Here is a 12682-nt window from a genome sequence, read left to right as displayed (position 1 = left end):
GAAAAGGAGTCCACTGACCTGTCTGGGTCTCGAAAGCGTTGGGGGGGCAGACGAATGCCGACACTTCGGACGCCAATCGTGCCGACGACCGTTTCCCGGGGGGTGTTACGCTTTACGTTAAACGTGCTGCTGCATCTTGGTTTTGGGAGACATTAGGGATGACGCAGTGTTTGGAAGGTCTTTTGGACAACGAGACAACCAAGTAGCGTTAAAGATCGCTACACATGGTGGCCCACTTGTGGCTGTGATTTTAATTGTTTGAGAGTTAATATGAATAAAGGGCGAGATAGACGTGAAGATCCTTAGACGGCAAAGGATCCACATTTATTGTAGGCCATTTAATTTATTTAAAAGCAATTCTGATCCCTCATTTCGTGGCATTTTTGTGAGTGTCCTGACCTAAATTAGTACTAATAAACCACACTCATAACGTTTTTGGAAAGGTACTTTTTCACAAACCTGTGTCTCCATCATTTCTCCATCGTTTCCTCAAAGGTTCGGGATTTAGAGAAAATTTGGGACTCCTCACTCCCACCTTCCCTGGTGATTTCCGGTAAATTTTAGTGGTTTCGATCGATTCAAATCCAGCGAATGAGTGGTGATGAGATGCAGTTGCAGCAAACCCTCTTGGAGATAGCAAAGGGGCGATCATACCCGGCTCTTTTTCCGTGGCCGGGTGTTAAGCCCTGTGCCCAAACTCCTGAGTCGGAGCACCACGTGGCCAACGTTCTGGGGGCCCCGCGTGGACGTGACGAGTAGGAGTTAGGAAAGGAGAGCACGAAAACCGTAACCGTACCGTAACATCGGCCTTATCTTGTGTCTGTATCTAGCGTTTAGGTCTCGTGTAGGGTGAAAGATGTAGGAAGGATGGAGAGATGTGTTTGGCACCCCTTTGCTTGTTGTTGAGGAGCCCGTGGTTGAGGTCCTCTGGTTCCTAATGCTCCTTGCAATCGTGGATCACGTGGTCGAACACGTGGTCACACCTTTTTCACCTTTCTGTGGTCAACTTCGAGTGCACTGGCTGGAGGGCTGTGGCGCTATGTAAATACGATGGCCATACTAGCGTCCATCCTGGGGGCGCGGGACACCAGCATCACGCCGAAGGTGGCGAAACAGAATTTGCAAACGGAAATAAAAAATGATCACGCGAAAGTAAAGCGCGTTTCACAGTAGAACAGTCCACTGGCGCTGGCCTGCAACGCATTTTGCCGTTTTGAAGAGGTTTTCCTCACTATTGGAAATCCATCGCCCATCCTGAAAATGGGCGTGAAACTAACCAACTGATAAAGCAGCATGGGTAATATAAATATCACGCGGCCCATCATAACCGAATGATGTCCTTTGTGATAGGATCCGAATTGAATGCAAAATCAATCGAACCACTGTCGAGATTCCTTCCTGGCGAAGCCGTTGATAGCATGTTAGAGATGGAGATCCTTTCTGTTCACGATCGAGATGATGAGCCCAACAAAAGGATCTCCTTAAGGGGGCCATACACGCGCAATTCGTCGGGCAGAGTGAGCGAGAGAGCAACAAAGAGTGAGCGAGAGGGCATGAGCGCTGTTTCACACTATTCACAGCTAGAGGACGCTTTTTGGTGTCTCGGCTGAACAATGTGGTGTCTCGGCTGAACAGGAACCACGTGGACTTCAACCACAGGCTCCTCAACAACAAGCCATGTGTGCCAAACACATCTCTCCATCCTTCCTAGAGCGCTCCACGCGCAGAAAGAAGGGACCGCCTAAGCCGAAGGAGTCAGCCCAACCCAAAGCAAGGGAGCCGGCGAAGCTGCACCCGGTGAAAGGCGGCAAAACCTACGCGGACCTCCTTAAGCAGGTCACCTCGGACGCGGGTCTCGCGGTGCTGTCGAACGGCGTGCTACGGATGAGGACAACCCAGAAGGGAGACATGCTCATCGAGCTGTGCCAGTTTCGTTTGTAGCGATCAATTTAATGTTTTGTGCCACAGCCAGGAGTTTTTAGAGTGCGCTCGGTCCAATAGGCTCATAATCGACTCACTTGGTTGATTATGAACGTATCTTACACGTAATTGGGGCCATCGATTCTTTCTAAGACTTGTAGGAGAGGGCAGAGGTACGAAATTAATTCGAACAAGACATGAAGTTTGATAAATCTGTTTTCTTCGAAAGCTTTATAAAAATCCACGAATGATAATAAATAACAGTAAAATATCTAGAGATAACATAAACAAACAGATAAGAAAGACTGATTGCGACAAAGTCGTAAAAACCAAACAACAAATCTACACTATTGGCCGGAATGCAATCGATCAGATGTTAAGGAATGGAGTTGAAATGATAAGCGCAGAAATGAAAGCGTATGTAGCACATGAGGAGAGACATGTGAACGACTTTAGCAGGGAGTGAGACGGTGCGTAGCGCACCTACGTCCACATATACGTTGGCATCATGCCCTCCTTGCTAGCGCCGGGAGGAGTAAGGACTTCCTTGCAAAGGAACTTTAGCGGCAAATCCACCAGATTGCCCACGATCCGCGACACTGCCTTCTGGATAGCGTCCGGGTTGGATTGCAGTAAACTTTTGTCCTCCAGGAACCGTTTCATCATGACGAACGATTGCACTGCGTCGGATGGAATGCAGCGGAACACCTCATCGTAGATGTGCGTGTTGCAATATGATGTCTTACGCCACACATCGGTCCAAAAGCTATCGATGACCGGATCAGTAACATCGACCGGTGCCCGGTTCGGTTCGGGCTCGAGCAGTCCCAGATGTTCACGGAATAGAAATTTCCGCAACTTTCCCGCGAAGATACCGCACGGATAGGATTCGCCATTCATACGACCTTCTTCGAATGATTCATCCTACAAAAGCGACCAACAGAAGGAGAATAACGGCAAGTTAGGAACCGTGTGGTCATTCACCCCAACCCTTCATTTAACGAACTCACCGTTATCATAACGCACACCTCCGAATCGCGCTTGCCAATCAGAGAGCGATCGTTAATGTTGGCTGAACCGCAGATCACCACCTTATCGTCGGCGATCAGCAACTTCGAGTGTACGTAGATCAGCTCCGTCACCGGCATACCGTTGAGGGTTGAGTTGGTTCGCAAACTGTGGAACGAGATGTAATCGAATGGTTTTTCGATTCCTGCCGCCCGCAGTCTCGTGAGAAGGGATGATTTACCCCTGAAATGAGCAGATTGGTCAGTACAGACAACAGTACAGCTACACTGCTACGGCACTACGGCAGTCACCTCGAGATGGACGCATAATTCCAGTGTGTGATCGCTCGCAACGAGATTCCCGTGGAACCACCGACATCCCCCTCGAAACCGGGCAGCAGCGGCATCACGACGTACACCCGGAACACCTTCTTGTCCCGGTGGGCTCGCACAATCCGCTTAAACAGGTAATCCGCGATCTGATTCTTCACCACACCATTACCCATCTCCAGGCTGATGAAGAACTGATTCTCGATGTAGATGTAATGCTGCGCCTTCGATATCGTTTGCACGTACGCCTCGTGAATGCTCTGCTCCACGCAGTCCGGTTCAATGAAACCACAGTTCCAGCTGGAAGCACTACGCAACACCTGGCAGGTGACGTGATGAAGCGGAACGTTCAGAAACTTGCTGTCGATCCGTATGTCATTGTAGCTCTTTGGTAACAGGTACGGGTAGCTTGTGTTTTCGCGGCATTTTTCCAGCTTCACCGCGTTCCAGCGCTCAATAAAATGACGGGCCACATCCCGGGCGGCCGGTCCAAGCACCACGGTGGCCACATCGTGCCACGGCATACGCACGGTTGTGGAGCGATCGACCAAATCTAGGAGGCGTAAGTGGAATGGAAAGTTGGAGTTTGTTAAATCCTTCTTAGCGCTAGTCAGTACATCCTCGCTTACCGACATACGGCGAGTCAAGATTAGTAAAGTCCTTTACAATAAAATTGATGTAATCCTTGCCGATCCACAGCTTGGCCTGTCCATCCAATTCGAACGTAAATTTGCTTTTGAACGGCTGTGGACTGAGAACGCTACTTGCTCCGTCGCCCCCGGCACCCCCGGCATACAGCTGGCGCTTCCGTCGTTCCTCTTCCGATAGGTACCCGGGACTGCTGAGCGTGCTCTTGGTGTTCCCATCCACTTCCTCACCCTGCTGGTCCGTCAGTGTCATACGGTTCTTCCAATCCCGTCCCATGTCCTTCAGCTTGTCCATCATGTTACGCCGCCCCATTTCCGGCGTGTTTTGTTTAATGTTCTCGGGCATACTGGTTTCACGCTCTTCCGTCACCTGCTGGCGCTCGGAATTGACCATGCTTAGTGCCTGGGCGGCTGCGACGAGCAGCTTGTGTGAGGACGACTCATCACCGCCACCACCGGTCGCTTCCTTAACGACATCCGGTTGCGTTTGAACAAACTTCTTTTGCTTCTCCGATTTGCTCTCAGCAGGTGTGATTGATGCACCCGGTGCTTCACCACCACCTTGGGCTGCTTGGATCGCTCTGGCTGCGGCCGCTGTTTCCGCCTCCTGCCGATCCACCGCCGTAGCGATCGCAATGTTTTTGCTCGACTTTAACAGATTCGCCACGGAACCATTCTCGTCCAGCTCGACCACGGTGGACGGTTTCCGGGTGGTCGTATTGTTCGCCGAGCTGGTCGTCGATGAGGAGATGCTCCCCAGATCAGTCAACCGGTGTTTGTAATCATCCCAGCGTCCATAGCACAGGTCGATTCCACCAACGAATGCATACGTCTGGTCAACGATAACGAGTTTCTCGTGGTGCGCCCAAAACAGGATGCCCGCTTTCGCATGATCCGGATGACGCAGAACCTACAAGAGAGAACAAAAAGATGAGCACAACATTAATATCTCAGCAGCAGGTGTCATAATTGCCCCGCAGATAAAAAAAAGAATACGTCAGTCTTATCCACCCGAAAACCAAGCACAACATCCGCAAACACCATCCACGTGTTACGCGAGTATTTGCGCACGGTAAACATCGGGCCGCGGTACGGATTGTTTGCATGTACGGATTGTCTAACGCATGCGCAATGATTCACTCAAGGTCCCCCTCCTCTTCTTACCTTGATGTTCTCGTGCTGCTCCACGAGCTTCTGTTTGCTGTAGTAACTGTTGATGCCGAGCGCAAAGTCCAGCTCCTTGAACAGCAGCACAAAGATCTTGATCCCTTGCTCGGCCTTGCGCTTCAGAATCTTGTCCAACCGCCAGTAATCACCATCGATCGCCGGCCGTTTCATGTAGATCTCCGGGCTGAGCATCCAGTCGGTGATGAAGATTTCCTCGGTGGCCCCTTCCAGTGCATCGGCCACGGCACTCATGTAACCGGCCCCATCCACGAACCAACCGGCCTGGACACCGGGGCGGGACGGAGCAAACGATTGGTGTGGATTGGGAAGGGTGAAATCGCGCGCACTCTCGTTCGCCACTCCCTTCATGTACCGCATCCAATCTTTGGCCATACGGCGCGTCGGATGTTTGATCACGAGATACCGCGAGTTGGTGGCGATTTGCAACCCATTCCGCATCCCGGTACTGTACATACCGGACGAGATGTCGAAACCCTGATCGAACAGTACGACACACCGCAGCACACCATCCTTCGGTCGGTAGTACCCGAAGCACGTTTCTTTGACGAAGAACCATCGATTGCGCCACTTGCTCCAGACGACATCACTGCAGAAGTAGCTACACCGTACGCAGCATCCACCGGTAAGGCAACCGCAAAAGTTACATCCCGACTGGCCGGCTCTCGTCGAACCGGTGCGCTTTTTGATCAGCCCTTCCTTACCCTTGTCGCCGAGGGCGGCAATGAACGACAAGTGTGACACCTCGAGAAAGTTCACCTGGAAAACAGAACCGAATGGTGATGAATCGGGAGCAAAAGAAAGGAACACCGGGTCAATCCACTTACCGTCCCGTGAAAATTGCGATAGAGAGATATGTTGAGTAGATTGTACAAATACTCTTCGAGCTGCTTCATCCGCTGCGGAACGGCATCGAACGAGACGAGCGAATCGGGCTTCAGTGGAAACCGTGGCAGGGCACTCTTTTTGATCTTTTTCAACGGTTTTCCAAGCTTCTGTTGCATAGCTGGCTACAATGATGACACAAGGAACAAGGCGAGAAGACATCGGATTAGTCACCGTTAACCGGAGACACATAACGCACATACGTCAACTCACCGATGCCGTTGTCTGATGTACGGTATGCATATTCCGGAAGCTGTCCCTTCGCTCCCGGTGGCTCTTCGTGGGGAATGGTATGTGCAGCGAAGTCCGATAGGTCGTGAGCTGCTGGTGAAGGTTCCGGAAGTGATTGTACCGCTTCTGGATAGTCCACGTGAACTGTCCATGTGTCAGCTTTACCGTGTACCTGCGGATCCAAGCGGATCAGAGGATCATTCTAGGGCCGGATACTCCGCAATCCCCGCCCCGGATACCTACAGATTGGGGTTCAGCACGTGCGACGTTAAGTTACGCTCATTGTCAATGATCTCCACGTTGATCTCCAACCCCGGGATGAAGATGTGTCGTCGCATCGAGTCAAACTTGACCGGTGGATTGTAGACATAGTTGTACGGGATCTCGGACACCGTGGACCCACTGTCGGCGTCACCTTCACGTATGACCAGCACCGGATTGGGTCCACCGATCGACAGGTAGGTGACGGAATCGGGGGCATCCAAGTTTTCGTCAAACTCTTCCGCCTCGCTGCGCAGTGAGTAGCAGGCCAGGCTAGTGTCAAACATGCCACCGCCCGGTGTTACCGGTTCGGCCTGACCCGTGGCTGGGGATGTGGTGGTCGCATCGTCACAGCTGAGCGCCGGATTGGACGTTCCCATGTCGCTCATGGAGATCTGATCTATCGACGAGAACGAACATTCGCTTATCAAAATCACCATTCTGTCACAGAACGACCCCAGGTAATCCCTTTTTTAACTACTCATTAGGTAATTAATTAAACGTTTACATTCGGGTATCACATCAAACAGGGTCCAGGATTATCACACGAGGGCACTCAAGCATTCTTGTGCACTAAACACTTCTTAGTACAGTACAGAGTGCAATGGCTTATCGCGTCTAATAAAAACACTCAAGTATCAAACATCTTGTTCACTTTTTTTGCATCGATCATCGGGAATGTGATACCGCTTATCAACTCGCAACAACGCGCGCCACCATTGCCAATTACACGTTACCAACACGTTAATCCTTTTTTCTTTTTGGCTCCCACGCAGGTGCGCCACTCCGTATCATTAACAATTGCTATTAGACGCCAATTGCTATTAACAATTGCTATTAGACGACATTACGCAGACGCTGAGACGCACACTCGCCGATGGTCAAAGTTCGTACCCCATTGGGCTTACCGATAAACAGGTACAGACGAGCTTTCCTCATTTTGAACGCAAACTGACCCACCAAACCAACCAGATCTTCGATTATTCGCTCCAGTTCCGGTTATCACAACCGGCCTCATCGAAGGACTCTCTCGTTTTGTGCATACGGCTGAACAAGACACTCCGCGGTCCAGGGTCGTGGATTGAATGGATTCTATCTTATCGTTTCGCATCAGCGCTCAGTGTTTCGTTGTCGATCAGGCGCTCAGTGTGAATGATACCCTTTTATCAGCCAACCCATAAAGGTGGCGCAATGGATCGTTAACCCTCCCACAAAAAAAAAGGAGGTAACGATCGGAGCGCGCTTCCGGCGGAAGGAATAAAGATTAGATCCTCCGCGAAAAAGCTCGCGAGATATGACCACTTTTCGGGAGGGTGTGGGATTTTTTGACTTCCGGATAGGCCGCTCTTCTTATTGTACTGCACCACAAGCCGCTGCAGCAGAGCTGGGATGTTTTAGTACAACCATTACATCAGTACACAACCGTGATAAGCACCTGATAGCGGCTGACTATCACTACAGTGGGGGGTTGCGAGGGACGCTAGTCACAGTGTGAATTGATAGCGAGCGCAAAGGGGGTGCCAAATGATGAAACCAAATGATAAGATACGGTTCCCCGTGTGCTGTGCACCTCCCTGTACCTGTTCCTGTGCCGCTACTTCTTCTAGCCTCTACTTGATCATTTGAGCGTGAGCTATAGTTATGATTTCACTCGGTTGCAGTTGGTAGCATTCGCCAGTTGATTGATTTGCTTCCGGTTCTTCAATCATCACACATTCCGTAATGTCCCAGTCCCCTTCTCCAATAGGGGTTTGCGCTTCATCAAGTTCCAATCATCCAGCGAAACCAGCTGACGAATCCGGACCGAGGGCGAGGATGGACCCCAAAAACTCCAACCTACCGATATCCCGCAGCAGCAACGATATGCTCCGATGGACCGTTTTCCGTTTGTAGTTGGCGTCCATCGCGTCCACGTGTGGTGGTCCACTGTTCACGGATCATTGAGTTCGACCACCAACCCTTTCAGCCTCTCTCTCTCTCTCTCTCTCTCTCTCTCTCTCTCGCACTTCCTCTGTTCCTCGATACACCTGTGGCGCGTCACCAAGTGGTAATTGAGTTAATGCCTCGTCCTTAGCGTTTAGATCTTTGAAACAGCCCGGCTTGACTTGATCACGGGCGTTTTCACGAAAGATCGGCTAGTCCCCGCTTTTGTCGCCCCAACAACTGCCACTTGTCACCGTCAAGAAGCCGGCCACCGCGGGTCCACCGATCGCGCGGAAAGCCCGAAAAATACTGAGAACAAACGGAGACCAACAGCATGGGACGCGGGCGAAATGTGCGAGTGGCTGCTACTGATAAGATGTCACCGCGCCACCGCGCCAGTTTGCCATATCGAGAGCGCACAGTAGGGGTGGTGTATGTGTGTATCACCGAGTGCGTTGTCTACCAAACCAAGACGATAACCACACTAACGCACTCAACACGCACCTCTGGCATGCCGCAGAGGTTGGCCGAGGTATCCAATTGTGTTATTAACGCATTTCCATCATTTTTCCCCTCCGGTTGCTAAAATCCTTATCAGAACGCCCGGAGAACGACGACCGGTAAGGTGCTGGGTAGTGGGGCGGCGTTGTCATTGGCACGCGTACCTTATGCCTATTTACTAAGTGTATAATGTATGTATCTTGATCGTTTGCTTGGGTGTGAAGGTCCGTTTTGGTACGACGGTGTACACGATGTTACACCATTTCATGTGACCTTGACCCTAATAGAAAGCAGACTGTAACGATCGGTTAGCAAAAGTAACCAGGTCATAAATGGAAAGATGTAAATAAAACAAATCAACGGGTTAATTGCATAACGGGGCCGGTAGCTAATTCATGCACTCTGCTAAAAAACAATGATCAAACAAGGAATTTCAAATAAATGTCTTTAGATCACGATCCCTCCAATTTAAACAAATATATGCAAGTTGACACTCAATATTTCCAACGTTTCTGGGAAACAATGAATAATATGTTTTTATTCTTTGTAATTGCTATCGGAATCGACAACATTCTGGGATCATCTAATGACTCAGCGCAGTAGTCATTGTCGGTATGATCATGTGTAGACCCCTGCATTGTTATGCGGAAAGAAAAGTTGCATTATCTTGTGGAAATTTTCCGTTTTTTATGTTCGACTCGATTGATATTCGTACCGACAATTGGTAATGGTTTCCACGAGCCTTAACAGCTGCTTTGTAAGTAAAATCTTTCAGAACTGACCCTAATTACTGCATAACTGTGCACTCATCGATATTCGTGCTCGGTCTTGATAGTGATACAAGGTGAATAGGATCGTTGTTCGCTTTTATTAAGTATTGGGTGAAACAAATCTCATCTCTTATGTGGTAATAGCAACTGTTCATTCCTAGCGAAGCAAACAACTTCGTTGGAGAACCAATCCTTCTAAAAGCCAATGCCAAACGATCGAAAGAGTAGTTCGACCACTTTGCTCAAGAGTATTTGATAGGAATTGAGAATAAAACTTCTAAAAAGACTACGTATTTATGAAGCCGTTGTATGACTCTTTAAGAAAAAAAAGAGTTACTCATTCTCAAGCAACATGAAACGCTAAAAGTTAGTGCATACAACAAGTCCACAGATTAATTACGTGAAATGACGCAAAACGTGGCTTGGTGGAATAACGCTTCTGAGAGTGTTTCTAAGGAATTTCGAGGTTCGCTTTTTCTTTTTTGTTTCGGACCCTGTTTAATATATCATAAACTGGTGACTAACTGCGACGGAATAGCGAAGGGAATGCTGTGTTTCGCATGTTGATGTATCAAGTGTGTGGCCAGTGGGCTGACCAAAGCTGACAATTGACTACTGTCAATTAATTGAGAGATAAGTGATGAGGCTGATAAGCATACACACTTGCATTTGTGGTCCGTTAGCGATGACTCTGAATGAAATGCTTCTATTCGTGTCTCAACGCTGATGTCACTCAGATGGTAGATAATGCATGAAAACGTAAGTTACTACAAATGTGTGTCATGCAGTGGTTGCGTAGTTACTGGTTTATTTTTGCATATTATCAATTCAATCGCATTGATTCAAATTCCTTGAAACCCTATCCTAAACATAATTTACTTAAATTACGAGATCGTCGCTCTTAAAGCTTATAATACAACTTTCATAAGATTTTCTTCTCTAAATAAAATTTATCTAAGATTATTGACCCATTATTGTTTGCATATGTTTTGCTACTGGAACATCGTAACTGAAATATTATTTTCCCATCAAAGCTACACAGAGATATCGTTGGTTTCACGTATGCCGATCGTAAATGATCGTGCGTTATTATCATCAGTAGGTCACACACAGATAATATAACAACACAAAGCGAGTATTGCATTGCCTCAATCCGGTTAGCAGCAGTCGAAACCAGTATCACACAATAACAGTAGCAGAGAATTGATACTGTCATTCGTTGTGATAATGTAATCGCTCCAATTTGGAAAAAAGGTATCAATCAACTTCTATTGCAAATAACCGGCCGATCGATACCTCACGCTGTGGAGGTCCAAATAACATGCGCATCAAAATATTATTGAGACCACCTTGAGACGCCATTCAATGTCTCGGCCGGCAGTACCTTGCCCCGGACACTCTTCGGCTACGGCTCAGCACAAGCTAACAGTTTTCTATTGCAGAGAAGCTAAAATAGCATGTCTGGCCCAAGAATTCCGATGATATGCTATGCTATGCTCACGCAGGCGTACCTCGAAGGTGGTCTGAAGGTAGCGCTCCTCACTACACCCCACAACACGTCGATCTGCACCACGGCAAAGGTTCTCGGGTGAAACAGTGTTATCAAACTCCATATTAAAACCCAGTAAGATATTAATATCATATTAAACCCCCTCTGTGTAGAAGGAGTTTCACTATCACTATCCTGCTGAATGTTGGAGTATGATTCACACCGGCCACACTCTGTTGTGCACCTGGTTGTGCGTAACTGGTGTTTGCCGCCAGAATCAAACCCCCTTCAGGAGAGTGATCGGTTCACTTCAATGCCACGTGCGAGCGTGGTTGCGCAGGGACGAACGACAACTATGCAATCATCACACGGCTAATGGTGGCTGGCCTTCCCGAGGGGTTGTAGGGTGATATACTGCATTCAAACGCCTGCACCTCACTACCACCCCACCCAAACGGTGCCCTCTGGGTCTATCAAACCGCCTTCCAACCAACGATCCGGAGTCTCAAGCAACAACGTAAGCGGCTCCACGCGCCCGCTACGCTCGCGCTGTTGGAACGTGCTCACCAAGCCGAACTCTGTTGTTTCTTTTGTGGCACCCCGCTCAAGCAGCTGGTGCTGACGTAAGACTCCGGAAAACGTTATAAACTATTCGCCGCTTTATCATCCCCCTTTTTCTTCGCGGTTCTCCATTTGTCGCTCACGAAATGAAATGTGTTTGCGCTGGTGCTGTCCCTGGGTGGAGATGGGGTTTCCCGTGGAATTTCAAAAACTTTTACTCACGATTCTATCTCACGCAGTTTTTGGTCCGTTTCCGAGTACACAGCAGCAACCGCTGACGCCTCGTGACACGAAGGTTAGCGCGCAGTCGTTAAGGATTGGAGGTCATTTAAATTGTAAATATGATCACCGAACGCACAACGCCACAACGCAACAGGCGTGTTATTGGTTTTTATGAACTAACTCATCTGTGGCCGCTTCGCGGTTTGCACTAACGGTGTCTCGATCCGTGGGCTCCTGTTGCTTGATTATTTTATGGATCCGACTCTCTGCAAGACGGTGGCACTTGAATTCGCGATTATTGTTGCCTCGCTTCAATGATGTTACCGATCAGCGCACATACCGAACGCACACAACCCCACCGGCTACGGCAGGAGTTTTGTGCAGCCCCATCAGTGATCTGGATGCTGGAAACGTCACCATAATCACCGATCTTGACATCACAGCACAAACGCATTTAAGATTAGCCGCGATCATGCAGGTCGACGGGCATTCACTGTTTTTTATTTTTTGGTACAAAACCCCAACAAACACAAAACTCACGAGATAACAGAGGAAGCACTTACAGAAGAAGCAACACAGAAGACACAAAAACAACGGATGAGTACGGCCACATCACCGGCACCGAACCGGAGAGGAAGGGATTCGCAAACAACGAATGATGCTCTGGCAGTTACGGTTTATTAATAATAAGCTAGCAAGTGGCGCCTCGAGCAAGTACACCTTCCCCGGCAAGCGCGAACTTACGAATCG

The 12682-nt window shown here is 48.9% G+C and overlaps 1 protein-coding gene across 6 annotated transcripts; it reads right to left on the bottom strand.

Annotated features, from left to right (window-relative positions):
• Window positions 1-2118: 2118 nt before the first annotated feature.
• LOC126575615 (phospholipase D2) lies at window positions 2119-12666 on the bottom strand. 6 transcript variants are annotated; one of them, XM_050236396.1, is made up of 9 exons: window positions 12496-12666; window positions 6449-6866; window positions 6188-6377; window positions 5917-6099; window positions 5069-5848; window positions 3887-4814; window positions 3240-3810; window positions 2931-3171; window positions 2119-2844 (listed from the first exon to the last, which is right to left on the bottom strand). In XM_050236396.1, exons 2-9 carry the CDS (start codon window positions 6853-6855, stop codon window positions 2404-2406), a joined length of 3741 nt encoding a protein of 1246 aa, XP_050092353.1. In that variant the 5' UTR covers window positions 6856-6866; window positions 12496-12666; the 3' UTR covers window positions 2119-2403. The 6 variants fall into 6 exon arrangements, with proteins under 6 accessions (XP_050092353.1, XP_050092355.1, XP_050092351.1 ...); XM_050236398.1 differs by lacking the exon at window positions 12496-12666 and adding an exon at window positions 12273-12454; XM_050236394.1 differs by lacking the exon at window positions 12496-12666 and adding an exon at window positions 11933-12263.
• Between the last annotated feature and the right edge of the window lie 16 nt (window positions 12667-12682).

Source organism: Anopheles aquasalis, chromosome 3, assembly GCF_943734665.1.
Source record: "Anopheles aquasalis chromosome 3, idAnoAquaMG_Q_19, whole genome shotgun sequence".
NCBI lineage: Eukaryota > Metazoa > Arthropoda > Insecta > Diptera > Culicidae > Anopheles > Anopheles aquasalis.
The sequence above is the reverse complement of the archived record's forward strand: the minus strand, read 5'-3'. Positions and strand labels throughout refer to the sequence as shown.